This window comes from Symphodus melops, assembly GCF_947650265.1.
Source record: "Symphodus melops genome assembly, chromosome: 9".
NCBI classification, from domain to species: Eukaryota; Metazoa; Chordata; class Actinopteri; order Labriformes; family Labridae; genus Symphodus; species Symphodus melops.
In genome coordinates this window covers 17,920,805-17,947,186 of record NC_136699.1, presented here as the reverse complement: position 1 = coordinate 17,947,186, position 26,382 = coordinate 17,920,805, and the positions used below count along the sequence as shown (strand labels likewise).

At 40.5% G+C, this 26,382-nt stretch overlaps 3 protein-coding genes across 3 annotated transcripts; all 3 read right to left on the bottom strand.

The window, feature by feature from the left end:
* Positions 1–6,470: 6,470 nt before the first annotated feature.
* Positions 6,471–9,770, bottom strand: gprin1 (G protein regulated inducer of neurite outgrowth 1). Its single transcript, XM_079352982.1, has 2 exons — positions 9,498–9,770; positions 6,471–8,985 (listed from the first exon to the last, which is right to left on the bottom strand). Exon 2 carries the CDS (start codon positions 8,954–8,956, stop codon positions 6,794–6,796), a length of 2,163 nt encoding a protein of 720 aa, XP_079209108.1. The 5' UTR covers positions 8,957–8,985; positions 9,498–9,770; the 3' UTR covers positions 6,471–6,793.
* Positions 9,771–10,895: 1,125 nt separating this feature from the next.
* Positions 10,896–12,101, bottom strand: adirf (adipogenesis regulatory factor). The gene is made up of 3 exons (XM_079352568.1): positions 11,756–12,101; positions 11,452–11,514; positions 10,896–11,182 (listed from the first exon to the last, which is right to left on the bottom strand). The coding sequence occupies exons 1-3, from the start codon at positions 11,832–11,834 to the stop codon at positions 11,079–11,081; spliced, it is 246 nt and encodes an 81-aa protein (XP_079208694.1). The 5' UTR covers positions 11,835–12,101; the 3' UTR covers positions 10,896–11,078.
* A 118-nt stretch (positions 12,102–12,219) lies between these two features.
* sncb (synuclein, beta) lies at positions 12,220–24,877 on the bottom strand. Its single transcript, XM_079352567.1, has 6 exons — positions 24,710–24,877; positions 23,588–23,721; positions 19,916–19,945; positions 19,532–19,617; positions 16,231–16,314; positions 12,220–13,031 (listed from the first exon to the last, which is right to left on the bottom strand). The coding sequence occupies exons 2-6, from the start codon at positions 23,706–23,708 to the stop codon at positions 12,999–13,001; spliced, it is 354 nt and encodes a 117-aa protein (XP_079208693.1). The 5' UTR covers positions 23,709–23,721; positions 24,710–24,877; the 3' UTR covers positions 12,220–12,998.
* Positions 24,878–26,382: the final 1,505 nt, after the last annotated feature.

The window sequence follows — 26,382 nt, the reverse complement described above, 5'->3', positions numbered from 1 at the left end:
ACGCAGGACTTGGAGGGAGGCGCGAGCTGCCTTATTGAGGACAAGGGAGTGTAACCAGAAGTTGGAGGACCGTCACAGGATTCCGGCGCCTACCTACTGTATAACACTGGACAAAAGGTTTGGCTAAATTCTAAGGACATTCCGCTCAGTGTTTCCTCCAAGAAGTTGGCTCCCCGGTTTATTGGTCCTTATGAAGTGTTAGAAATGGTTAACCCCTCTGCTGTGCGTATCAGACTTCCACATGCATTAAGGATTCAAATGCACATACACATTTTTCTAGAAACCCCATTGACACACCCCTTTTATTTTTTCAACTACTCCCCATGCTCTCCCCTGTCTTACTGTATTTAACACTTTGTTACAATTCTATTTTCTTGAATTTCAAGAAAAGCACTTTTCCTTTTATCTTCTTTATTTCATTTTTATTTCCTTTTTAAATGTTTTTTCTTTTTATTGCTATTTATGTGTTACATTTTTTTTAAATTTATTTGCTCTTTTTAGTAATCCAACTCAGTCTTTTTTCCCCACGGCTTTTACAGTGAATCTGATCGATACTATTTTTTCCCTTTCATTCTTTTCAAAAAACTTCAGGCAACGTATCATCTGTTCAACTATGATTTACCATCAAGCCAACTTTTAGTTGTCTATTATTGATTGTTCTTTTCTTTATTGTTATCACCATGCTATCATAAGACATACTAATACTGTTATTATACTGACTCACTTGTCAAAGTGCACTCATAAACATAAAGATATTTGTTGCGGGGGATGCTTTCTCAGATCGTTCATTTGTTCTGAAATCATCAGAGATGACTTTTTGTCTCTTTCACTTTGATTTCTCCCTTTTTTTTTTGAACTGGCTGCTACATTTGAGGGGGATTCATGGGCTTGGTGACCCTCCCATACACACTTGTGCACTACCTAAAAAGGCTGGGTCGCAAAGCAAAAAAGTGGCGGCTCCCTCCTCTGGGTCATGTGCACTCCTTGAACAGGCTGGGTACTGCAAGGGACAAGCCCCCTCCTAAAGGTCTGAGGACTGCTGCTGCAGGACCCAGCCAAAGAAAAAGAATGGCCCAAATTAGTCCCAAGCACCCCAAATCACCAGCTGCAGACAATAAACCTCATAACATAATTATTACACAAACTCTCACACCACAACTGGAATATACACTTCAACACATTCAGCACATAACACACACTGATCAATCTCCCCTTCTCCCAAAAAATAATGCTCCTTCTAGTGAACATAATAGCTTGTCATTGTATTATTATTTTTGGTTATTTTGGGCTATTTTTGGCTTACTATATTACTTACTTACTATATTAAATGAGTCAACCTAGTAAAAGGGAAAGACGTGGAGACTTCTGACAAAATGCTACAACATGGCTGCATGCAGTCATGAGTCATGGCCCCCATACAGTCTGAGCCAATAACGCAGCAACCAGATAGCACAGCTTAGACAAGGCAATATTCAATTTCCAAATAAGTGCAGTAATATCATAAAAATATATTCCAGTGGAAGCAGCTGAGTGTTTGGCAGCACTTTGAGTCCAAGACAAATTTCCCCAGAGGGGCAATAAAGTGTATCGAATCGTATCATAAAAAAAGGGGTAAGATGAATGGCTATTTTTTATTGTGTGATTGTGTTACACCAATCACACTGCAACTGCATTCGTGTAGGAATGTGCCCTATATCACTCTATAAACAAAGACAAAGGGTAAAACCCACTGTTGACACACACCAGCAGAAGCACAAAACAGCTTCTCGGGTTCATTCTATTTCTTGAGGCTACTTCTAGAAGTTTCACTTTCATGTGCAACAAAAGAGCTTACGCTGTCACCTGCTGGCGAATGTAAAACAACCTAATTGAAGAGAAGGTGTCACTGTATGTTATTCACCAAAATGTTAAACAAAAATGACTGTACATGAATTAAAAAAGTTTTTTTTAACAGGTGCTACATGATCCCTAAACCTTTCACAACATATTAGTTAGATGTTTTACTATTTGCCATGCTGATTGATTGTCAAATCTTTAAAGTTTAATGCTGACTTTTTTTAGTCGTTGTGTTAGAAAGTGCCAGTAAAGGAACATCAGTAAGAAACTTATAAATAATGATTTTAAGTTTGTTGATGAAATTTGTGACTTGAAGTCCTTAAATTCGTTCTTCTTTCTGTTGTTTCCATCAGGCTGCAGACCGGGACTCTGGAATAAACGGGCAGATTGAGTTTAAAGTAACAGCAGTCCTATTTGCAGACAGCAATAACCAAATAAATAAATGAGTATGGTGTTTGGGGCAGTCACCATTCAGAAAAAGGATGTTTATGTTGGAATAATTAAGTGAGTACAAAGTTAGACATTTGTCATTCTGCACTTAACATTTTTTTTTTTTATTATGTTACATTTTTAATGCCACCCAGGGGCAACACTTGAATACATGTGAAATTAAAGTTTTTATTCATATAAACGAAATCAATATGCTAATGAAAAAAGGACTAAATAAATCAAGAGATGCAAAACTAGAGGCGCACCAATCAAGTAGCAAGGCAACAGGAGTCAACTGTTTTTGAGCCTGAATTGACCAGCCAGTCCTGTCAATTATAGCCGATCTAATGCCTCCTAATCACCCCCCTCCATATGTCTCCATTATTGCCCACGTGGGTGTTGAGGTCCCTCAATATTACAACTGGGTTACTTAAATCAACTAAAGTTGCAATAATAGACAAAATGACCATGAAGAGACAGAATAACTAAGAACACGTGGTCATGCAAAGTGACCATATATAAAAAAATCTGTTAAATGACACAAACAGACAACAAAAAATAACCAGACAAAAGTGACAACACAATGTCAGACATGGGTATCTGGCTGTATTCTGTGTCGTATATGGCTGGTCCTCATAGCTGCACCCATGGGGCCTGTTCTGAATACCTTTGATTATGGCGTCACTCATCGTTTCCCAACTTTTCATAGAACTACAGAGGAGCTCGATGCGAAACTGAAGGGGAAATATTTGTTAACTGTAACTGCAACCGACACTGGTGGCCTTTTCACCAGCACTGTGCTGGAGGTGAGTGATACAAATCATAAAGCTGATTTTATTATTCCTCAATACAATGTAACCTCCTGTTTACTGTTTTTTCAGATTTTTTTTGCATTATTTTTGCACATTTGAAAAATTGAATAAAGTTGTACTTGAATTTTCATCTTCTGAAGAACAGGTTAAAAGAAACCTCAATGACATCATTAGGTACACTTCTACCTGCTTTAGTAAATGTTGTATCTCCATGATTTCATTTAGTTAACACTTTGTTCCTCTTGAACTTGTATTTTCTGAACATTTCCAGGGTGCTGACTGCTGCCACCTAGGCCTCTGTTGAAATAGTTTTAATCAGGCCTGTCACTGATAAAACATCAAAGTAAGTTTCTTTCTTTTATACTTCACTTTACTTTCATAACTAAGAATACAATATTATAATACTAGAGTCTGCCATTACAGATCCACATCATTCATTGTTTGCTGGTGTTGGCAGGAATAAAAATCTCCAGCTTCTCAGATGCACACAAACTTTTGTCCACAAGGTGGGGCAGCATACTTGTTGACAACTTTGAACGTTGATAGTAAACCTCTGACGAGGATGATTTAAGCAACATTAGAGTATTAGAGGACAACATGTACTTGGATCATGTAAAGAAGTCATTCATTTCATTCATTCATTTTTTGTAATTGAATTGAAAACAAATGAAAATCATGAGGTCCTTTCATTTTACTATATTCAGTTCAATGATGAAGAATGGATTTGTTGTTTATCTGTGAGTGGTTTTATTCGTGTCTACACTTCAATGCTTTAATATATGAGAGTATAAAGGAGCAGTATAAAAGCTTAATGACGGTTGATTTGGAAGGTCTTTTTTTGAAAAACATAACTCGGGTCAGCTTATTCAAAAGATACAACTGAAAGGCAAAAACCTGTAACAAAGTTTAATAATGTGAAAAAAAGATATTTTTTTAACCTGATTGGAATATAAGTTTCATCTTGACCACATCTGGAGTGACTTTATCAAGAAAGATTATCTTGTCTGAGAGCTCCCCCTTTCTGCCTTTCCAGACATGACTAATCAACCACATTGCATTATCCCTCAAAAGACTGAACAGGTAGATCACCACTAAACAACTCTGGCATTAAATTAAAAATAATTTCTGCCCACCAGCTGATCTCTGAAAGTATCAACTATTATTATTTAGACTATGGGCTTGTGTATGATGATATATATTACCCTAAAATAGTGACATGCTTTTTTTGGTTTATGAATGAACAAGTCCCCCACCCTTTATGTTTCCATTTATGTCAACAGTGACCTTTGTTCCTAGTTTAGCCTGCCCTAGGTTAAGGTTAACTGCTTGTTTGTCTCAAACAATGTTTTAAAGGTTTACATTCAGGCACCGACAGTTGAAATGTACAATTGTTATTACTGCTGTTTGTACATTTCTGTTGAGAATCTTCTGTGTGAGTTTCTGAGTGTTGATGCAGAAATTGTTCTTTGGGTCAACATCGCTTTAAAAATCCAAAAGTCCAAAATTAAAAAGTTTCAAATAACAGATTCTGTTCTTGCTTTTAATCAAAGTCTACAGCTCGAGATAAATGAAAGTTGTAATGGCTTGTCATGGGTTATGTACCTGGTTTGGCAGTTTCTTTCTGCTCGCTTCAAGTATTTCTTTGATAGCCGGCATTTTGGTCTATTCAGTTTTATGAAAACTTTTACAGTTTTGTCTCCATGTTGATTGTATTGTGAATTTTTCAGACAGAGGAAGCTGTATACCAGGTCTGGTACTTTCTAATGAAATCTGCTCACTTCACTCTACATGTCACAGGTGGAAGCAAGAGAAGTACAGAAAAAAAATCCGACAATGTCAGGTAAAGAAAGCACTCTCCCCATGTCTCCCCATTGTTTGTTGAAAACAGTTACAAATTACCTGTAGCACTCTGTGCCAGTCAGGCTGTTTCCAGGTGCACATTTAGAAATGTCCTTTGAATATAAAAAATGCTCTCTTAAGTAATGTATCCCTTTGTTTGTTCTTTTCTTTTAAAGTATCAGCTTCCTGGATAAATATTGTAACTTCAATAAGCAGCCTGTTATTGTGAATTTGCCTTTCATTGGTTAGTTAACTTTCCTGTAATCAGGCTGACCAAATAATTACAATACAACTCTTCCCGTCATAGTCATAGAGTCTTTTGTTCTGATTTATAGTGATACATTATACTCTGTATGCATGGGATTATAGCACTGACAGCAAGCAATACAAGGAGGAACAAAGTGTAAAATAACAACTAGTTATCCCATAGTTGTCCCATAGGAGACAGATCCAACTGAGGTTAGCTTCATAATTTAATCAATATGAGTTTCTCAAACATCCAACTAGCTTCCACGTCCTCTCTGTGTTCAGTCTTCTTGCTAACATGAGAACACTGTCTGCCAGCTCTGTTGCTATATTTGTATGCATTGTACTGATCTTACTCGAAAGAAATGATTAAAGCATTTGTTTCTTAACCTAATCTTTCAAAGGAATAGTTGGAGAGAAGCAAAGGAAAAGTGAAAAACAAAACAGAAGAACAGTCATTTGTGTCACATGTCAATCACTTTATTTATGTAAATATATGATGTGATGGTTTAAAAACAGCTTGGTTTGCTTTGTAATAAGACTCAATAAAAAGTTATGTCTTCAGACATTGTTAATTTTGTTGCAGCTGATGCAAATACAGGAAAAGCTGAATTACATTTGCAGACTATATGAATGAAAATCCCATGTATGACTGCATGTCACCCAAAACAAAATGTTCTGCAACTTTGTTGCTTTTTGGTCCGAGATACATGTTGGTGAAATAAAATCTCATGCAATGTGACATTCCTGCAAGAAGCGGTTATTTTAAATGTTTACTGACATCTAATGAGTGAATCACAAGGGCAAAGGTGTGAATAGATGTTTCTAAATTAATGTAAAAAACTACATCACTAACACAGCAATACCCTCTGAATTAAAACATTTAAAATATTTTTTATCACACAAAGAAATCACCATCATGGCACTAAAATACATAAAGATGAATAAATAAAACAACTTCATATCAGGAGTTATTACTTTCTCATACATATATTCATTATTGATCCTCTTTAGTTCACTTTCCACAAAACAAGTCAAAACGTTGTGCTTGAACTAAAAGCAGAAGACAAGCCTGCACTAATGATGCTAAAGTGACTCCCCTCACACAGATCGAGGCAACGTTCAGGTCACTTAGCGTCTCTACATTCCAAAACACTTTCACGTTGTAGCTTCTGACCTCGTGGTCATTAATCACAATCAAAAACTGTTACAATCATTTCTGCTCTCTGACACTGAGTTCAGCTGCATGAGACCTGAAGGAGTTAACCATGGCTTTTTTTTTTTTGTTAAAAGTGTCTTTAAATTGATTGGTGAGGGTGAAAAAGATTAAAGAAGAAAAGCAAACATAAATAGCAATCACAGTTTTCAAAAAACAAACAAAAAAACACAGAGAATCAAACTACTCAAAAAAACACCCTCTATGGCTGATATTCAGATATCTCTCCTCTAAATTTTGTATTGTGCTTTTCTTTTTTTGGCTCGAGTGAGGAGGTGATTTGCCTTTCACGTTCTATGACAACTTCTGTGAAGTGAGTCAGTGAATGCATCGTTTCACAGCCAAGTCAGAACCAGAAGTCATATGATTCTGCAGCACTGTCTCGTTTTCCAACCAGCTGTTGTTTCTTCTCACATCACTCAGCGCTGTGAGCTCTCGTGCAGCAATGTGGCTGCTGCATGTTCTCCATCAGCTGACGGAAGGGGTTTCTCCTACGTCGGCCCATCTCCCCATCCTGTTCCCCGCTCTTACCTTTACCAAAGCCCTCTGTCTTGAGGGGCATGGCCGACAGGTTGAGCGGGGGAGGGGGAGGCATGGATGGCTGATGCCTCTGCTTCTTCACCTGCTTCTCCAGATGTTTCTGGATGGCTGAGCCCAACACAGTCACCTCCACCACCGCTCCATACACCTCCCATGTCATGCCTTTCTCATCCCAGCTCACCTCCTGTACTGGCTCCTCACACTTCTCATTACAGTTTATTTCCTCCTTCGTGTCCTCTTCCTTCACCTTATTCTCATCCTCCATGTCTTTCTTTTTCTCCTCTTCCTCCTCCACTATCTTCTCCTCCAGGCTGCTTTCTTTCCTGATCTCAGGGAAAGATGTTGCAACTGGTGTCCTTGGGGTCATGGGTGCTGTAGCCACAGAGCGATACTCCACCTGGTGACCCACCTGTAGCTCAGCATCTTTAGTCTCTGCACCCACAGCTCCACATCTCAAACTGGGGCTGGGGAAGCAGAAGGCCTGGTCTCCCTCAGGTGGAGTCATGGGGCTGGTCGCTGCAGACTGACACTGCACCACCTCCAGGCTCACCTGCGTGCGGATGTTGTGGCAGCCGAAAGGAGCAGGAGATTCAGGGACGGAGGGTTTCGATGCAGAGGCTTCTTTCACATCTTCACTCGCGAATTCGACGTCTCTGACGTCACGCGCAGCAACCGAGGACTCTGCGGTTTTGCTTTGTGGTGAGGTTGAGTCATCCTCTGCGTGATCAGGTGCATCTGTGGGGACATTTTCCTTTTCATCCTCTCTTTTGTTATTGTTTCCTTCGATATCCTCACGTTCATCAACCACCTCTTTCTCTACAGGCCAAACAGACGACTCAGGCTTCTCATCGTCTTCCTCGTTGTGGCCATGGTGGGTCACCACGATTGTAATGTCTTGATCCATACTTCCCATCCTCTGCTGCTTACTGTCCTTCGTAAATACTGTTGACATGACAGGAGGGCAGCAGGAGGAGATCACCTGAGATTCAGTGGAGCTGAAGCCTTCACTCTGCCCCTTTGAGGGGCTTAATTCTAAAGCTTCTGTTTTCTCTGACTCAGCCTCTGCTTGACTTTTTGCCAAAGGGAAACTCCCTTCCACCTCTGGCTCCATACTCTGTTTCCCAGTCTCTCTCTTCTTCTGCACGGTCTCCCTCTCAGTCAGCTCTGGGAAAGCTGTTGTTGAAGGCGTCTTTGGGGTCATAGGGGAAGTGGCAACCGAGCAATGTTTCAACCTCTCGTCCTTCCTCGGCACCGTCTCCCTGCCGCTCAGCTCTGGGAAAGCTGTTGTGGAAGGCGTCTTTGGGGTCATAGGGGAAGTAGCAACCGAACAGAACTCCACCTGTTTGCCCACCTGTAGGTCTGCATCTCTAGTGTCAGCACCCACTGCTCCAGATCTCCCAAAAGAGCTTGGGAAGAAGAAGGAATGGCCACCCTCGGGGGGCGTCATGGGGCTGGTGGCTGCAGAATGACACTGGACTACTTCCAGGCTGACCTGTGTGCGCATGTGGTGTTGGCCAAAGGGTGCTGGGGTGCAAGGGTCACAGGGTCCTGGGGTTGGAGGTACAGGAATAGTGATGTTCTCAATTCCTGCGTCTCCCTCGTCGTCAGGACAGGTGATTTTATCCTCAGACATTTCCACCTGAAGTTCATCATCTCCATCAGTCAGGGTCTTTTTGGGTGTGTTGTTTTGTGTATCTTTAGTTGCTTCAGACTGTTGAGTGAGACTGATAGCATCGGTCTGCACAAAGTCTTTAACCTCTGTAGAGTCTGATTGGTCAGCGTTGTCACAAACCCCTTCTGAATCCTCTTCATATTTAGAAATTGGATCCCTGTGTATTTCTTCTTCATCATAATCGGTGTTTGTGTCAGCTTTTGGCTCATAGCTCAGTTGTGTTGATGACACTTGACTCGTGTTTATCTGAGGTCCCTGAAGCTCAGCACTGCCATCTGAGCTGCCTGGATACTCTCCATCATCTGCCTTCTCACACGGCTTGTGGTCTTCTGTCAGTCCTCTCATCTCGTCTTTTAGACTTCCCATTCTGTCTGTGCATTAAAGGGGCGGAAAACCTGCAAAATATCACACAGAACTGACACTTTCCTCACAATTCCTCAATTTTTTACAAGAAGCTATAACAACAAGCACAAAGCATTCGTAGAGAGCAGAGAAAGCTTTGTTTAATTGATAAAAATGTATTCCCTGCATTCAGTATAGATTTCAAGCATCCAAACAGAGACATGGAACAGAGTTACATCACTGTGACTATCGGATGAACCTTTCTCACATGCTTTTTGTGAGCTCTTTAATCTTTGATATTTTCCATCATTAAGCATAATGGTCAAACTGCCTTTTAACTCTCATAGTAACGAGTAAAATTGGACAAAAAACGTAATTCAACTGTTTGATTTTTAGCTCATATTGTACCTCTCTAGCGTCACATATTTTCTGTTTGCTTATATCCAAGCTGAATATTACATCCACAATAACAGAAAGTCAAACTCAAGCACAGAAATCCTGTAATTGTCAAATCCTAACTATGAATACAAAGAGTATTAAAAGAAATCATGAGAAGAACACATACCTCAGCAGTCCAAGTCAGACTGAAGTCTCTCCATAGCTCTCTGTCAGATCCGGGTCAAACATCACAGATCTTAGCGCTGATTTAGACCCACATCTGTCTGTCTATCTCTCCCAGTGATTGATAGTGATTGCAGCGGCTACAGGTTTGTCTCTAGAAGAATCTATCTTAGGCAAGCCTCGCTCTTTAAGCTCTGCCTGTGTCTATTGAAAAAGCTTCACATTTCCAGTTTCCCTGGAAACCACCGTCAGGCTCAGGCAGTGTGTGGAAATGTAACAACAAAATCTCTGCTCAGCTCTCTAATCATCAGTAAATCATAGTAATTAACTCCAGGTTCTCATAGCAACACAATATTAGCTGTGTGCAGAAAGATGAAGCTTTACATTTGTGAAATGGCTTTGGCGAAGGAATTTTGATGAAAAGGCATAACATGTGGAAAAAATATTTAAAGTCACAAAAGATCAGAGTAAAGGAAGGGTCAAGCATTAATAATGCATTAAGACTCAGTGTGTATTTTCTTCTGCTCTTTAAATTCCACATTTGTTATACCACTCTCAAAGTTAAGGAATAAATGTCTGATAGCAGTAAAAAGCAAGATGAAAAGATCTAAAAGGCACTTCATCTGAACTAAAAAAGTTTTTTTGATGCTGTTTATAACATGAATTCATTTAAGCTGTTTTGGAGAAAAATATGTGCAGAAGGGAGTTTTCTGCTGCAACAATACACAAAAAAACAGAAGATATCAGCTGAAGGAGCCTGAAGGAAGCAGAGCTGTGCCTCCCACACAAACCAACACTTGTTAACCACCTCGTCTCTCATGCTCAGTCCTCCCTCCAGCCTCTCCGTGCTCTGCGACACATTTTTCACAAAAACATCTGTCACTCTGCTCACCTCGAGTTTTCATGTGGGACAGAGGATTTATCTGACATATTTTTGTTGTCCTTTCATGGTTTTGCTGTAGCAGTGAGCAGCAGCTTTGGCCAGAACACTGTGTACTAACAGAAGTATTCTCACCATTAATTCAAAGGCCCCCGCCTATCCCCATCCGCCACAGAGATCTGTTGCCTAGCAACCACATAGTGTGGTGGAGGGAGGTGTGCTGCTGAGGGGCCAAGGTAGACGGCGCTGATCACACTCTCATCAGAGGCCATCAAATCTCGAATGGCTATCTTTTTCAAAATGTGTTGGTAATGATGACCCTTGTGTTTGACAGATAGATGAGAGCTCTCCATAACTAACCTGGAGCCACACAGACAGCTGCAAATAAATGTGTCTATCTATATATATATATTACTTTGCATCACAAAATACTAACACAAGTTGATGTCTTTTTTATTTCCCACTGAAGTGACTAACAATACAAACTGTGATAACACAGGAAACAAAACGATGAGAGGAAACTAGAAAAAAACACAATTTATTGTGATTTCCTTTGGAATGTTGTGCGTGTAGATATAAATGTGTTTATCTTTATCTTCTGGTGTCAACATCCTTTAATTCCAACATTATTGCTCGTCCAAAACTTGTGCATGATCAGACAAGTTGGGTCCAGTGGTTCAGCCACAACTGTTCGTTTTTTAGGGATCATTTGGTGTCCAGTTTCTGTCCGAACTCCTTGATGGTGTCTGTGGCCTTGTCTGCAGCTTTTCCTATGACTGCCTGAGTCTGTCTGCTGGCTTCCTGAGAAGCTACAAAGAGTGAAGCAGAAGACATTATCACTTAAAACAGTTCATTTAAAACACTTAATGTGATAATAAATACATTCATGTTTTATATATTTACATATATTATCCAACTGTGCAATATTAGCAGATATTTTACAAAGAGCAATTTATTTACATGATTTCAGGGTTTTATGTTTTATTGGTCTGAACATCAAATATGGAATGACTTTTGTACAATATCATCTCACAGCTTTAGTCTCCTCCTTAAACATTAATTTATGGTTGCCCTTTACCTATGTTAGCTGTTTCTTTGGAGGAGTCTGCCACCTGCTGCACAGCTTCTTGAGCTGCCTGCACTGAAAGACATGACAGAGACCTGCAGTGATTGACCTCAGGAGGGAAAAACAAATGTGGTTATGTCTCTTCAAAGGTTTAAACTAGTTTGAAAACTATTAATCTCTTTATAACATAGAACAGAAAACCTTAAAAATCACCTGGAAAAGGATTTACTAAAGACAAACCAGTGCCAATATAAAAGCTGTCTCTGACCATCTAACCTTACAGTTGCTGCTTCGTCTTACAGCTGTAGTTTTGTACCTGCAGATTCCGTGACTCCTTTCGCAGCAGAGTGGCTCGTGCCTTTCAGGCTCTCAAAGGACTTCTTGAAAGAGGCCATGGCTCCTGTATTAGTCCTTGCTGCGTCCACACATCCATCTGAGCTGAACGCAGCATGAGCAGCTGTTTAATACCCTCTCCATGAGCCAGACACTCCCAGGCCTGCGCGTACCAGACAGATTAACCCAAACAAAACCCATCAAAAAAAGACCTGATCAGACTGGCATTTGAACTATGACGGCGTCCCACCAAAGACAGGAGCCTGCTCAGCAGATTTTTACACATCATGTAATCAAAACCCCAGACGAGAGTGGGCAGAAAAGGAAACACGAGGACAATGATAAAAAGATCCTCATTGTGATCAACAGGCAAAAACAGTTTTTTTTTTTTTTTTTCACAAGAGGTTTAAAATCTCCAAACATTATGAAAACAGCACCTACAAAGGCTTCTTTTTTTACTTTTTATTTACAGAGGAATGTATGTCTGGCTTAACACATAAACCTTTATATTGACAAGTCCTGCAATTTAAAGCACATATTGATATGACAACCATTATGATTTCAAGACATAATATAATTGACTTTAACTTGTTAAAATCGTCAATACACACAAACACACACGCACACAAACATGTACACTCTGTCCATTTCTAACAGATAGTTTACTGGAATGATTTCACAAGCAACTATAAAGATACAATGTAAAAAACTCTTACTTCAAAAATGTCCAAAGAAACTCCCAAAGAAATGCAAAAAAAGAAAGAACCCACAAACAGGCATTGTCGACACTTAAGAGGATATTATTGTTTTCATATCATATCTGCTTGCAACCGGACATATTTATTTTTTCCACTCCCAATGTCTCATTGGAAGATGATGAACATCTATTGCACATTTCTAACTATACAGATACACACAGGTACAAAGTCACGAGCCCCTGCTCTGGTCTCATTTCATTGGGAGGGAATCAAGGAAATGAGACAGAGAGGGCAAATCCTACACCTCAATTAATACCTACACCCAACACATTACATTTATAACATGACATTTACAATATATAATAATAAAAGATCTGTCTCAAGGAAGAACATTTTTCAGTGGGAATGCTTGTCTTTTTGTTGTTTTTTTGCAACAGGGGTATAATTGTAATAGTTTCAGCATTTGTCCTTTTTATTATTAGAAATATTATTGTGCTGCTGGTTGGATAGTGTCTCCGACTGGTGCTTTTACGCCTCTGGCTCATAGTCCTGGCTCTCCTGGGGAAAGAAGAAATAATTGTAAGGACAAACCTTCACATGTAGAGCACAGATAAACTTGACTTTAAGAAAAATATACAGTGTGTGAGGCTTATGGTGATTGCTCTGGTAAAGCCTAGAAATCATGTGTCTAGTACAGCCTCCAACCTACAGGCAGAATAAAAAACTGGTAAGCCTGTAGTCAGGACTGTAAAGAAGTGGACTGAGGAGTAAAAGCAGGAGTTACATCCTCCAGGAGGCCTGCTTTTGAAGCTTTGTTTGCTTTGTTTTTGAAGCTGCAATATCAGAAAATCTCGATGAACTCACAGACACTGTGACATTTTATATTAGCTTCTGTAAGGATGTGTGTGTGCAGACCAGGACCATCTGCACATACAACAACAACAAGCCCTGGTTTACACCTCAACCTTAGGGAGCTGTGTCAGGTCAAGGAGGAAGCCTACAGGAGTGGGTACTGGGACCAGTTCAAGCACACCCATCAACATCAGCCCATCACTCAGACTCTGCCCTACCTGCTCCCAACACAACCCTAACCCCCTTACCCACTGACAATCTGTGCAAGGATGTGAGCTCTTCAAGAAACAAAAGATCAGAAAGTCTCCAGGATGCCGGCGTGTCCCCCTCCTGCCTGAGGGTCTGAGCTGAGCAGCTGGGCCCCCATCTTCACACAGATCTTCAGCTCATCACTGGAGCTGTGTGAAGTGCCCTCTTGCTTCAAAAGCATCATCACAGTCCCAAAGAAACCTGCCAGAAACTCACCCAGCTCACAGTACCGGCCTCCACCTGTCAGTGGATCACCAACTTCCTGACTGACAGGAAGCAGCAGGTGAGGCTGAGGAGCATCACATCCAGCACAATCAGCACTGGCGCCCCCCCAGGGGTGTGTTCTCTCCCCACTGCTCTTCTCCCACCTACACCCATGACTGCACCTCAGTGGACCCTTCTGTGAAACTCTTGAAGTTCGCAGACGACACCACCATCATCGGTCTCGTCCAGGATGGTGACGAGTCTGCCTGCAGACGGGAAGTGGAGCAGCTGGCTCTCTGGTGCAGTCAGAACCATCTGGTGCTGAACCCGCTCAAGACTGTGGAGGGGGAAGCCCCCCCGACTCCCCCCTCACCATTCTGAACAGCACATTGTCTACTGTGGACTCGTTCAGGTTCCTGGGATCCACAATCTTGAAGTGGACCTCCCACATGAACACAATCAGAAAGAAGGCACAGCAGAGGATGTACTTCCTGCGTCAGCTCAGGAAGTCCAACCTGCCCCAGGAGCTGCTGTTCATGTTTTACACCTCCATCATTCAGTCTGTTTTGTGCACCTCCATCACTGTCGGGTTTGGATCTGCAACCAAACTGGACAGACACAGACTGCGACAGGCAATCAGGACTGCAGAAAAGATCATCGGTGTTGACCTTCCCCCCATCCAGGACTTATACCGGTCCAGGGTCAGGAAACGGGCAGGTAGCACCACTGCAGACTTCTCACACCCTGGACACAAACTGTTCAAGCTCCTCCCCTCCGACAGGCGTTACAGATCACTGGACGCCAAAACAACCCGTCATGAGAACAGTTTCTTCCCCCAGACTGTCACTCTGATGAACGCTGAACAGTCAAAGAGTGTCAGACCTGTCGCTGTGAAATAACCCTGTAACTAACCTGGCAGTGTGAATGTACGTGTATAATCTAATTTAAATGATCATCTACTAACACTCTACAATGTAAATATTGTGAAAGATAACTACTTTCTGTTTACTTCATCATCCTTATGCACTACTCACCACTGCACTCTTGTACATATAGTCTTTAATTACCTGTTTATATTTTTAGCTAATTGTTGTTTTTTTTTACTACTGAAGTTAAATTCCTTGTGTGTTAAACATACTTGGCCAATAAAGCTGATTCTGATTCTGTAGACAATGATGTCACTCCATCACAGCTGTTTGTGGCTCAGTGTCTCTCTCACCAGCCAGCAGAGGGCAGCACAAGCCTACATCAGCTTCAAGGACGCGTCGTGAGCACACTCCCATCATCCTTGTAACTCTGCACACGCCTCCTCCACACAAATAATTAATTTAAAAAATCACACGGCGCAGCCTTCAAGGATGTGCAACAGTCTTAGGTCATCTGGTGGTGTCAAAAAACAAACAAACAAAACTGCATGAGATGGATTTTTATCTCCAAATCCTCCCTGAGAAGGCTCATTCCCTCTGCAGTGCTTAGACTCCATATTTACAGCAATGCAGGGAGACCCTGACATTACCCAGAATGCATAGAGGCAGACAGCGTCATCACCACACCCATCCAGGCAGAGCTTGCACGTCGCTGGTGTAGCGATGGATGGGGGAGGGGAAAGAGATGCGGAGGAGTACCAGGGAGAGATAGAGGAGGACATGCATGATACAAGCTGCTGCCTCTGAGAAATTCACTTCTGATTTCCATCTCAGGGCAAAATCTCAGTTTGATTCCTTTAACTGATTTATATTATATAACACAGATTTAAGATCAAGCTAAATATGAAAAATTAATATTAAATCTTTCTTCAATAGAAGCTTTTATAAATATTCTAATATATTATGAGAATAAGCAAAGGTTTCTGGCTGCAGACATGGCTGTTGCTTAAATTATGATATAGAAGTGAAACCATCGCTTTGTATTATGGACATGCAGTATGTGTGTAGTTATTTTTTTCCGTAGCTATTTAAAAATCTGTATCCAAAGCAGTAGCTCTTGCACTCTGTGTCTCGCCCCTCACAGCCAAGTTCCAAAAATAACCATCTGTGTCAGACTCCGATCTTTCCTCCACACACACACCGACACACACCCAGCGCTCTGTGTATGTAGGTGGTGCTGTGTTCACTGCTCTCCCTTTGTGGAAATTGGCTTGTTAAGCCCACTGTTTTCATTTGTAGAGTAAAAGAAGAATTACCTCAGTGTGAGCTTGAGTGTTTGAGTGGGACAGAGAGTGGAGGGCAAGTGTGGAGCACTATTGAAAAGCAATGGAGCTAAAATGTGTAACCAAGCCGAGCTGCTGAATACTAATGAGCCTCCAGCTTCTGTAAGTAAATGGACAGAGTTTTTTTTTACAGGCTTATCGTGAAACACACAGAAATCCATTGAAAGTAAAACATGTAATTTAACCACATTGACAAAGGAGACGAGCAGAGACTCATCCGTGTTGTGTGTGGTGTAAGCTAATTACCTGATTCTCATCGTATGTCTCCCCTTCTGGCTCCAGCATCCCCTCTCCCTGGCCCTCCATGGCCTCCTGGCCGTACTCTTCAGGCTGCAGAGACACACAGAGAGATGAAGAGCTGCTTTAACTTGAAAGGTAAAGACATAGAGCTATATGAGATAGAGCTCTATGTACATTCCTTAATACCAGCTGATCTCTTGACTGTCCAACTCATTGGTATTATTCTTTTTCTTATCCAGGTAGCTGTATATGTCTAGGTTCTTCCTATTTTTAAGCAGATTTTTGTGCTTTATTTTGTCTTTGAAAATACTATCTCGTATAAAATAAAGTCATTTCTGGCAACCATCTTGAAAAAATGAATAAAATACAGTCCAAAGAATAAAAATACGTGGACAGACAGTGTTTCATCCGGATGGTCTGAAGAAGATTCAAACCATCTGCCTTCAGAACAGCAGGAAGTGTTGGGACACAGTATCAGTATGTCTGTCAGTCACTTTTGTTTGTTCCCTAAACCTTTTTATTCAGCAGCGTCTGCAGTTCAGGATGCTTCAAATGTTTCTATTGCCAATGGCTTAATACCAATTAGCCAACAACAATGCCAGTGGCCATAGCCACTCAGTCCATGTTAGCGTCCTAATATGTGCAGTGCGCGTGGTTAACATTATACTGCTTTAACGTCTGTTGGCACTGTAAGTGTAAGCATATTAGCATTGACCTCAAACAAACACAGTTGTGTCTGAGGACAGCCTCACAGACACACTTACTTTTCAGGAAAACAATTTGCCTTGTATGTGGTCAACTGTTAGTTTGAATTGCTAAGATTTTGGTTTAATGTAATAAATGTAAAACAGTAAAAGATAAAAATGCCAAACTGAGAGATAACTAAAAACTATCAACCATGTATGAGTCTCTCAAAGCTTCTCTCACCTATGCAGCCTGCAGTACTTTAACCCAAAGCACATTCTCAGTGTCTGGAAACATATCTACTTTCATTTTTTTTAATGAAGGCAAAATGATTTCCTGATATGTTGAAACCATATCGCTGGAGCTACCGATTATGAAACAATTAGGCTATCTGTTTGTATATCTACAGCAGCAGTGGATTCATAAAACATAAACTGTAGTGGCAAGTTTGATTTGTAGTATAAAAACAAAACACAAAATGTAATCAATGATGCATTCTTGGCTATTTTTGAGGCATAGAGGATTAGACAGCACAAAGCCTGTGGATAAAAGAACAATACTTGTGGATAGGATCACTAGAATTGTAGAATTGGTCTTTTGTGTGTTTGATTGACAGCAAGAACAATCTAAATCACGCGCCTTAACTTAAATAGCTCTGAACGATTACGTCTCCTTGTGACAGCTCCCCATCATCGCTGCACCTGCTCTACATGCTCTGAAAATTAAGCCAGTGGGTCAACACACATTTATTTTTAAACCCAGCACTAATCAAGTCAATTAGGTCAGTGAAGTACAGACCATAATCCCATGTACTACTACAAGCTGATGTTATAGCTATAAGCCTTGCAACATTGCCTTAAGTGCTGCACAGTGGCAAAGCACCACCATCAGACGGATCATAACTGGAGAAAAAAAGGAACCGCTTTGTGTGATTGGTCACACTTTTGAATTCAGTTAAGAGTAAAGCACAACAGAAGCTGTATTCAGGTTTCAAATCATTTTAAGATATTATTAAGGTATAATATTTCATTGAAAGAATGAGTATGTAATGTCTACGAGCAAAATGTAGGCTAATTATTATTATTAATTTTTTTTAATGAAATTAAAAAGAGATGCCACATATATGAATGTTTCATGTGATCCTAATACCACTCTTGTAGTGTAAACATTATGTTATGTAAGTCAGTCATTGTGTCAGTAAGTGAATGCACAGGCCAGCCTGAGCATTAAACAAAAGGTGGAGCTCCATGTTTTATGACAATGTAGGCAGCTTAACTGTCTGTTGTCAGGGTGTTGAAATGAGCAGTTTCCCCACTCAGACAGTGTCATAGAGGAGCCTATTAGAGCAGGCTGTCAGATTTACAAGATTAGCCAGTCAGTGCAGAGGGTCTAACTCAGCGCGAAGAAGTCTGGGGACAGGCTGAAGACTTCCTTGCTTCACTTACAGTCCAACACAAATAAAGTTTCCAGTATTTTTTGAAAGATAGGATTTCAATACAAATATTTTCAAGCTCGGCTGTATGCAGGCATACACATCAATGTGTTTGGATAATCAAACATATTCAACCTCTGTTCAAACTGACAGTAAGATCATCTACAGGTAGTTATTCTGAGAACAATGACGGAAAGTTTTGTGCTTGATGGAATTATTTTTCCCCTTTTTTTATCAATAAAGAAGCTGTCAATCATTGCCTTACCATTCACATTTTGCAGTTGAGAAAAGCACAAGTGCCTCTGCCACAAACACGATCCGGTTTATGAAGCCAGACTGCAGTGAGCCTTGGCTCCTGTTCTGAGGTGTCTATCTCTCAGTCATTGTTCTCAGGCACATGTGATGAAATGGTGGTAAGCTGTTGCTCTTCATTGTTATGACACATGTATTTGAATTACTCTTCACAATGACTCAGCCTGTGAATACATTCAGTTATAATTTAAAATGATAACCCTGGTAAAGATACGACTTGACTCTAATCTAATAACCTTTAACCAAGTCGAGATGTGGAGGGACACATGGGGAATTACACAGAAGGGTGTACAATTAGGTTTCATTGATGGCCCAGAATCCAATTGTAGATTAGACCGAAACCAACTTAAAGTCAGGTCGTATCAGCAGCTGCTTTATTGATTTTTGACCTCCTTCTTACCTCTTTCATTATGTGTAGAACAAACACTGTACTTCTGGAGCAGCTTTATAACCAACCTTTTGAAGAAGAATGAACACTGATTTCTCTTAATGTACTTAAGATATATCCTGTGTATTTTCAGCTCTACTCAGACTAAACCTTTCACATGAAAGAGGCAAAGGTTTGGGAAGTTTTAATTCTATGATTAACTCTAAACCCTTTGACAAAAGAAATCTGTTGAGAAAGAAATGCGAAACAAATTGATGAGTTGATCAACCAAAGCTATAAAACAACAACAACATCACTTGAATTACTGAATAACAATCTCCATGAACATGAGTTCAGATAAGGGGGCGACTGATTCTCTGCCGGGACACATGAACGAGTTGTCATAATTTTTCCAGTTACAAGAACACAGAGAAGATCCTAAGAGAGTCTGTTTGTTATACATCTCTGTGTTGCAGAAGAAATATGAGGGTGTTTGTAATTATAGCACGTACATTCAGGTCAGATGGGAACTCGTCTTTTTTCACCAGGCCAGTGGCAGCGGCGATGTTCCCCATAGCTCCAGTGGTCTTCTCAGCCACTGCAGGGACACGCATGTATCATGCACGCGCGCACACGCACACACACACACACACACACACACACACACACACACACACACACACACACACACACACACACACACACACACACAAAACATGATATTTGAAATTTGGGTTTACACAATAGAATATTGTACATAATGAACTCTTTCCCATTATATCTCTTCCTTTTATCACAATTATGAGCTACTCATTTACAGTTCTGAGTAAATGTTTTCTTTAATTATTTATGTAAGCTTCTTACACTAAAGAGTTTTAAAAACAGAGAAAACTCACCTGTTCCCACGCTGTCTTTGGCCTTGCTACCTGTATGAAGAAAAAAAAAGAACAATTGTAAGAAATGAGTGGCTTCTTTCCCAATAAAACTTTGTAAACTTTGATATTTGTCATTTGTAAATGACTGTGTGTCAGCATAAAGGAAGATGAAACCACCAGCTGTAGCGCTTCTTTCCTTTCAGAAAAAAATGAATTTGCTATAAGGACATCGTTTCTCGGGGCTCGCTCCTTAATCTCCAACAAAAGTCAGCACAAACAAATCCGTTTTAGTTTCATTTTTTTGTTTTCAATTTTCATTTGTGGTTTCAGCAATCAGTCTTTTCTGTGTTTTTTTTAAGGAGTTTTAAATCAAATGACTGCATTGTTCTGCTCTTTCACAGAGCTCACAATCATCCATGCTAGCTGGTCAAGCCCAACTAGACCGGATCACGTGAGCCTCTCGGCTGTGAAGAAGTCTTACGCTTTATTGGTCCCTCAGAGCCTTTTAAATGGAAACTGAGAGAGATTGATGATGATAAAACACAGAACAACTGTCAGTAGAGAAGGCAAGCCTCTGCACAACATACATCTAAGACCAGTGGTTAAGCATTTAGAATTATAATTAATGACAAATGACTTGAGCTCCCTTAAAGCATGTTGCTCTCCAGATTTAAAAGAAAAGATCTGAGCATCAAATGACAAAACAATTTATTTGAGAGTAAATTGCTGAAAAAAGTGTCAGAAGACTAAAATGCATTCAGTGATAATATCTTTTTCTACGTAGCACCTGCTATTTTACACTTTATTAAAACTAATAAGAAAAAAAACTACTGATGCCGATAGCCTAGTGGTTATGATGTGCTCCCCGACGCTTCTCGAAGCTCAAAACCTCATCAAAGAGGCGGTGGGTTTGAATCCAACCTTGGCCTTTTGTCACCGCCCTCCCCCCCTTCTTCATCAGCCGTCCTGTTCCCCCAACCCTCCAAAAATGTAATAAATAGAATAGAATAAAGCACTCAAACCAAGCTAATTTTACCCATACATTTTCAGGGTTGTCCCTGCTTTTTCAAAGTTAAATTTCATTGGTCAGCTTTAGGCAATAGTTATTACTAATCATTGAATGTCTTGTTTGGGGGATCATCGATCCAGCATATAATTAATCTACTTGTCTTCTCTTCTTGAAATATAAATAGCACTTGATCCATCCTTTTTCTCACTCATTTGATCTGCATTAAGGAGACAGTATAACGATGTTACACATGACCATTTACAACAATACAGAAACCATGTGTGTGTGGGATTATCAGGCATATATATGAGATAACAGGCACATCTATGTAAAACCTTTAACACGCCTGTATAGCTGGAATGGATTGGTTCTTGTTTCATTAGCAGGTGTTTGACTGAGGCTCTTTCAAACTAATTGTTAAATATTCGACTGTTTGGGGTCACCCCGAATAAATTTCTTCCTACGATTTTGTATATTTTTGGGTGTTCACAAACATCAAGGATAATGTATAAGGCTGTATGTGAAGCTGTTTCAGGATTGTGTTAGTTAAACTGTGGAAAGGAGCTTCCAGTAGCTATGGTGTAACTGTACACATAGTGCCCCCTCTTTAGGCAGTACGTGGACTTTATGTAGGTATGAACACTCCTTGTTGACACAGCACATAGATGCTCAATGAATGAAATTTGCAGTGACATTAAAGGCATCTATTATCACAGGTTTTCTCATTTCCACCTCCCTTCTTGGCTCTCTCAGGCTGACTGCTCAGCTTGGTAGGCGGTCTGAGGAAGCAGCAGCAGCAGCCTCAGTCAAAAGGTGGGCCACAGACCTATCAGATCACTCTTACCCCTCCTCCATGAGGGGCCTTCAAGCAAATCACATACAGCCCTCACAGGCAACACGACGCTCAACAAGCAGCACGCAGGAGCACAGAGATGTCAAAGTAATGCTTTTTGTCCTTTCTGTGCACCACAGGCTGAAAACTATGATGAGACAAAGCATGGAGAAGGCGTAAATGAGCCTGCACGTGTTGTGACAGCAGCTTGACATGTTTGGTTCTTGTGATGAGTGACAGGGAAACAGTGCTAGATATGTAGGGTAATTGGATTCAATCTAAGTGTGGACACATCTGACAACATTTTTTTTTCTGCAATACCCTACGTCGCTTCAATACAATAGTACAAACAGGGATTTCAGAGCAACCGGCAGGGGTGTCACTGAACATTTGGACAACAGTTCAATGACTGGCAGAATTACTATCTGTAATAGCTTTCAGGTTCCAGGGTCTGTGTCCAGCTCTGAGTCCCCTGCTCTATTTATCAATAATTAAGACAGCCAAATGGTTACCATTGGTTATCATTATCATCAAGATTACATTATTTGATATCCTTTTTACAACATTAGAGAATAATCCTCCATTATTTCCCAGTAATGCAGATACATAAAACTATAAATGGCGATATCTTTATGAAAGCCATTCATACATGGAGTCAGACTCCTTTTATGTGGGCACATATTAAACCAATAAAGTTCATAGTGATTCCCTACAAGTCATAAATCACAATGCGATGAGTGTTTAATTGTTAACACAGAGTGGCTAAAGAGATCCAGACAACGTGGCCTATATATCAATTTTCAATTGGACGTTTGCCAAGCTGCCTGCTAACTTTAATCAATGGTCCATTGATTTGATTTTTTTTATTTAAATGATACAGAGCACATGAAATACACTGGATCAATAGTCTTGGTACAGATTAGTTTGCAGTTACACTTTAAAAGTCCTGAGATCACCAGACTAATCTGTGCAGATATCTGTTACAGTATCCATTACAAACTAAGCTGCTCTGTTAAGGACAAAGTCGGATGCCTGCAGTCTTTTTGTCTCCAGGAGGTGACCTCAGGCTGAGACTGTTTTACAATCTGCCTCCGTCCAACGTGTGGACATGTGGCAGGAGCTGCTCCCACTGTCCCGCTGCCCCACCCCCACCCTGCTCCATCTACTGCCTGTAACCCAGTCAAGTGAGGCGAGAGGGCAGAAGGACATGCAGAGCCTCTTATCACATCATCTATTTCAAAATGACTCCTAATCCCAGTATTTTACATTTGAATGGACTATCATCTACATGAGAAAATGGTGACCATATGAACGAATGGTCAACTTATTTTTTATTTAAACACTGTATTGGCCTGCATTATTACAGCATATTGATCAAGTGTCAGCTGATAGATTAGTCCAACAACTGCTGCTATACTTCTCTTGTTGTTCTTTCAGTTTTACTGATGTGCAATGCTTCAAAATATCAATGATTTTAACATACATCACATAGCTTAATTTAAAAAAAAAAAACAGTGGTTACACAGGGGGAACAATAAGGTTTAAGACAGTTACCTAACTGTATCATGACTGTGAAGAAAAAGGTTGAAAAACAATTAATACAGCCTACTGGTTTCTTTTATGTTTATGGATCGATGGTTCAGCTAATATTTCGTTCACTGAAGGGATGTTTTGGTGAAATTGACCAATTTCTCCAGGACATACGGAAGAGCTGTGTGAGCTGAATCATAAATATTGTCTGTGCTTATTTGCTGCTGCTCCTGCATACAGCAGGAACATTAGCAGTCTCCCGGGGCCTGTGTTTGACTTGCATGCTAAATAAACTGCAAACAGACATCAGTGATCATCTTACCTACAAACATAACTCCTTCTTTAGTCTTTTCAGCAGCCACTGCAACTCCTTCCTTGGTCTTCTCTGCGGCCACAGCCATCCCCTCTTTTGCTTTAGACAAACCCTTCATAAACACATCCATCTTGGCCGAGCTACTGTGGAGAGAGATGGACCAAAGCTGCTGTCAGTATCATGTCTGCTGTTACTGAGTACAAATGATTTGGATCTTATTGATATGAACAGAAAATATAAAATATGATAGTATTATTATACACGTTTATAAGTCTAGAAAGCCCCATGAATATATGTTCCATAGTACCATATGGTGTAGTAAAATAAGGCAGCGCCGCCTCCTGTGGTAGATCCTGACAGCTACAGGCAAGCCATCCGGCTGTAGTAACCCCCCCCCCCCCCCCCCCCCCCCATTCACTCATGCATTCAGCCCCCGTTTTCACATCCCCTTCGAAGCATAAAATATTCAAACGTCAAAAGATTCAATGAAATGGTTAATTGTGGAGGCACTCATTAATTATTGCTCGCCTGTAATGTTACTCTCACTGGTCGCGAGATAGCAGGGCTGTGCATGGGGGGAAAGCAGCACAGGCCTTTGAACGGACTGCACAGCATCTTCTACTAGAAAGTGGCATGTAGTGCAATAACCATATAACGGTGCTGGGGGAAGGGAAGCACGATCTACATTATCATGTCTGCACATAACATGGTTTGGACCTAGAATCACGAGGATGTAATCTGAGGCTTGCGGTGACACCTTCTGATAGAACAGATAAGGTTGCAAACTGAGAACTCGACTTTTATTCCCTCAATAGAAGCACATCCATCAGAGTACCATCCTGGGTGTTGCAGGTCAAGCCTAAAATGATAGGTACATGCACTCATTCACGATGTCCACCATTTCTCACGTTTGCGTCGGTGCTTTACATTTTGTGTTTTTTTTTAAAATTGTCTTCGAGACCCGTATCATATTCTTAAACTTAAAACAGACATATGTAAAACAAAGCTTCATTTAACATCAATATTAGTCGCAGAGCAAGCCATTGGTTTTCAGTGACGAGGCTAACGTTTCTTTAATAGTTGTGACCTTTAAAATATCAATCTAATAAAATGAATAAAGATAGTCCTTACCTATTTACAGATAGCCTACAACTTGTCCCCGTATGGTTTCGTCGCACAGTCGAGTCAAACTATCGTCTAAACGGGAGATATATTTTCAAATGATCACTAGGTGGGCCTTTCTCGGGCTGATCTCCACCAACACGGACGGCCCCCTTCACAGTACGGCTGAGACTATCACGTCCCCCCTCCGCCTCCCCGCTCTCTCTCTCTCTCTCTCTCTGTCTCTCTCTCTCTCTTTTTCTCTCCCACCAGCGACACTGGTTGCCTCTATTGATCAGTCAAGATGTCAACTGGTACAGCAAAGACAATGAGACTACACAACTACAACACCGTCATGTTGTCCCTTTCTGTATAGTAGAAGTACTATTAGACCCACTGGATCATGTAGTTTAATGAATACTATAGGCTACACTGTATATCTGAATATCAGAATGATAATGACATTCATTTTTGGTTAGACCATTTGCAAGCGATCGTAAAGAATAAATAGATATACAATTTGAGAAACACCTTTTACCCTTAAGCCTATTTGACCTACTTTACTGATGGGTTCTTGGGGACTCCATTTTGATCTAACTTCGCTCTACCATCCTTTTTATTGCAGTGAAAATAGGTGATAATATTATCCTCTTTCATGTTTGAACGTTTGTTTCAGTTTATTGCTAAATAGTTTCAACTAACTGGCCTAATTAGCTAATTAAAAGTAGTGAACAGTCAACTCTTATGACGTGAAACATGGTTTAAAACCATTTATCTCCTGCGTAGTGTGCCAATACGGACATGCTTAGAGCGGCATTGACTAATAGGAGCTTGATGTGAGGGTGATACCATCTTATATTGGAGATAGGGGTGAGTTGATTAAGCATTAAGCATTCAGCCTGTGGTGTTGTATATAGATTGTTTTGGACCATGCAAGCTAAGATCGATGCCTTGAAAATAAAAAAAATACTACTTGATGAATACATTTGATATTATCGTTTTAAATAACTTGGATATTTCATTAACACAGTTTAATAGAGTCCCCTACACCGGCAATTAAAACCTCCGAAGGTGATCTCTGTATCGCATTTTTCATTGACTTCTGAGGCTATGTGGTTACGAGCTCGAGGGTTTATCTTGTCTTATATGTCTTATCCCACCGAAAGTGCCACAGCCAATCAGAGCAGAGGATGACGTCAAATAGAATCACGATTTCCCTCTCGCAGAATATCGAACATTCCATCCGGCCACGGATCTGGTTTTGTCCTACTATAGTAGTAGTACTATAGTAGTACTATAGTAGTAGGACAAAAACAGATCTGCACAGGGCTAATATAATATTCTCTAAATTTACCCGTATGTTACTCTCTTTGGATACAAAATGGTGCACAGAGCTGATTTATAGCCTGGTGAAGGGTTAAGTGCCATCCCCTGCTTTTTTTTTTATTTTTTACTCCGCCATCCACATCCCGACTGACGTAGGCGACTGTGCTGTTCTGTGACGCCATCCTCGATGAGGTGGGCGAGTGATTACGACATTCTTCTTCCCCCAACTCCCCATTCCGGTTTGAGGAAACCCCTGATAGCTTACTATACTGAAAAAAAAAATGTCGTCAGTCTCATTTGGTCTAGGGGAGAATGAAAAGTCATACTGAGACTGAGGCCCAGAAAAAAATACGACCTATAAAATAGGCTATGTGAAA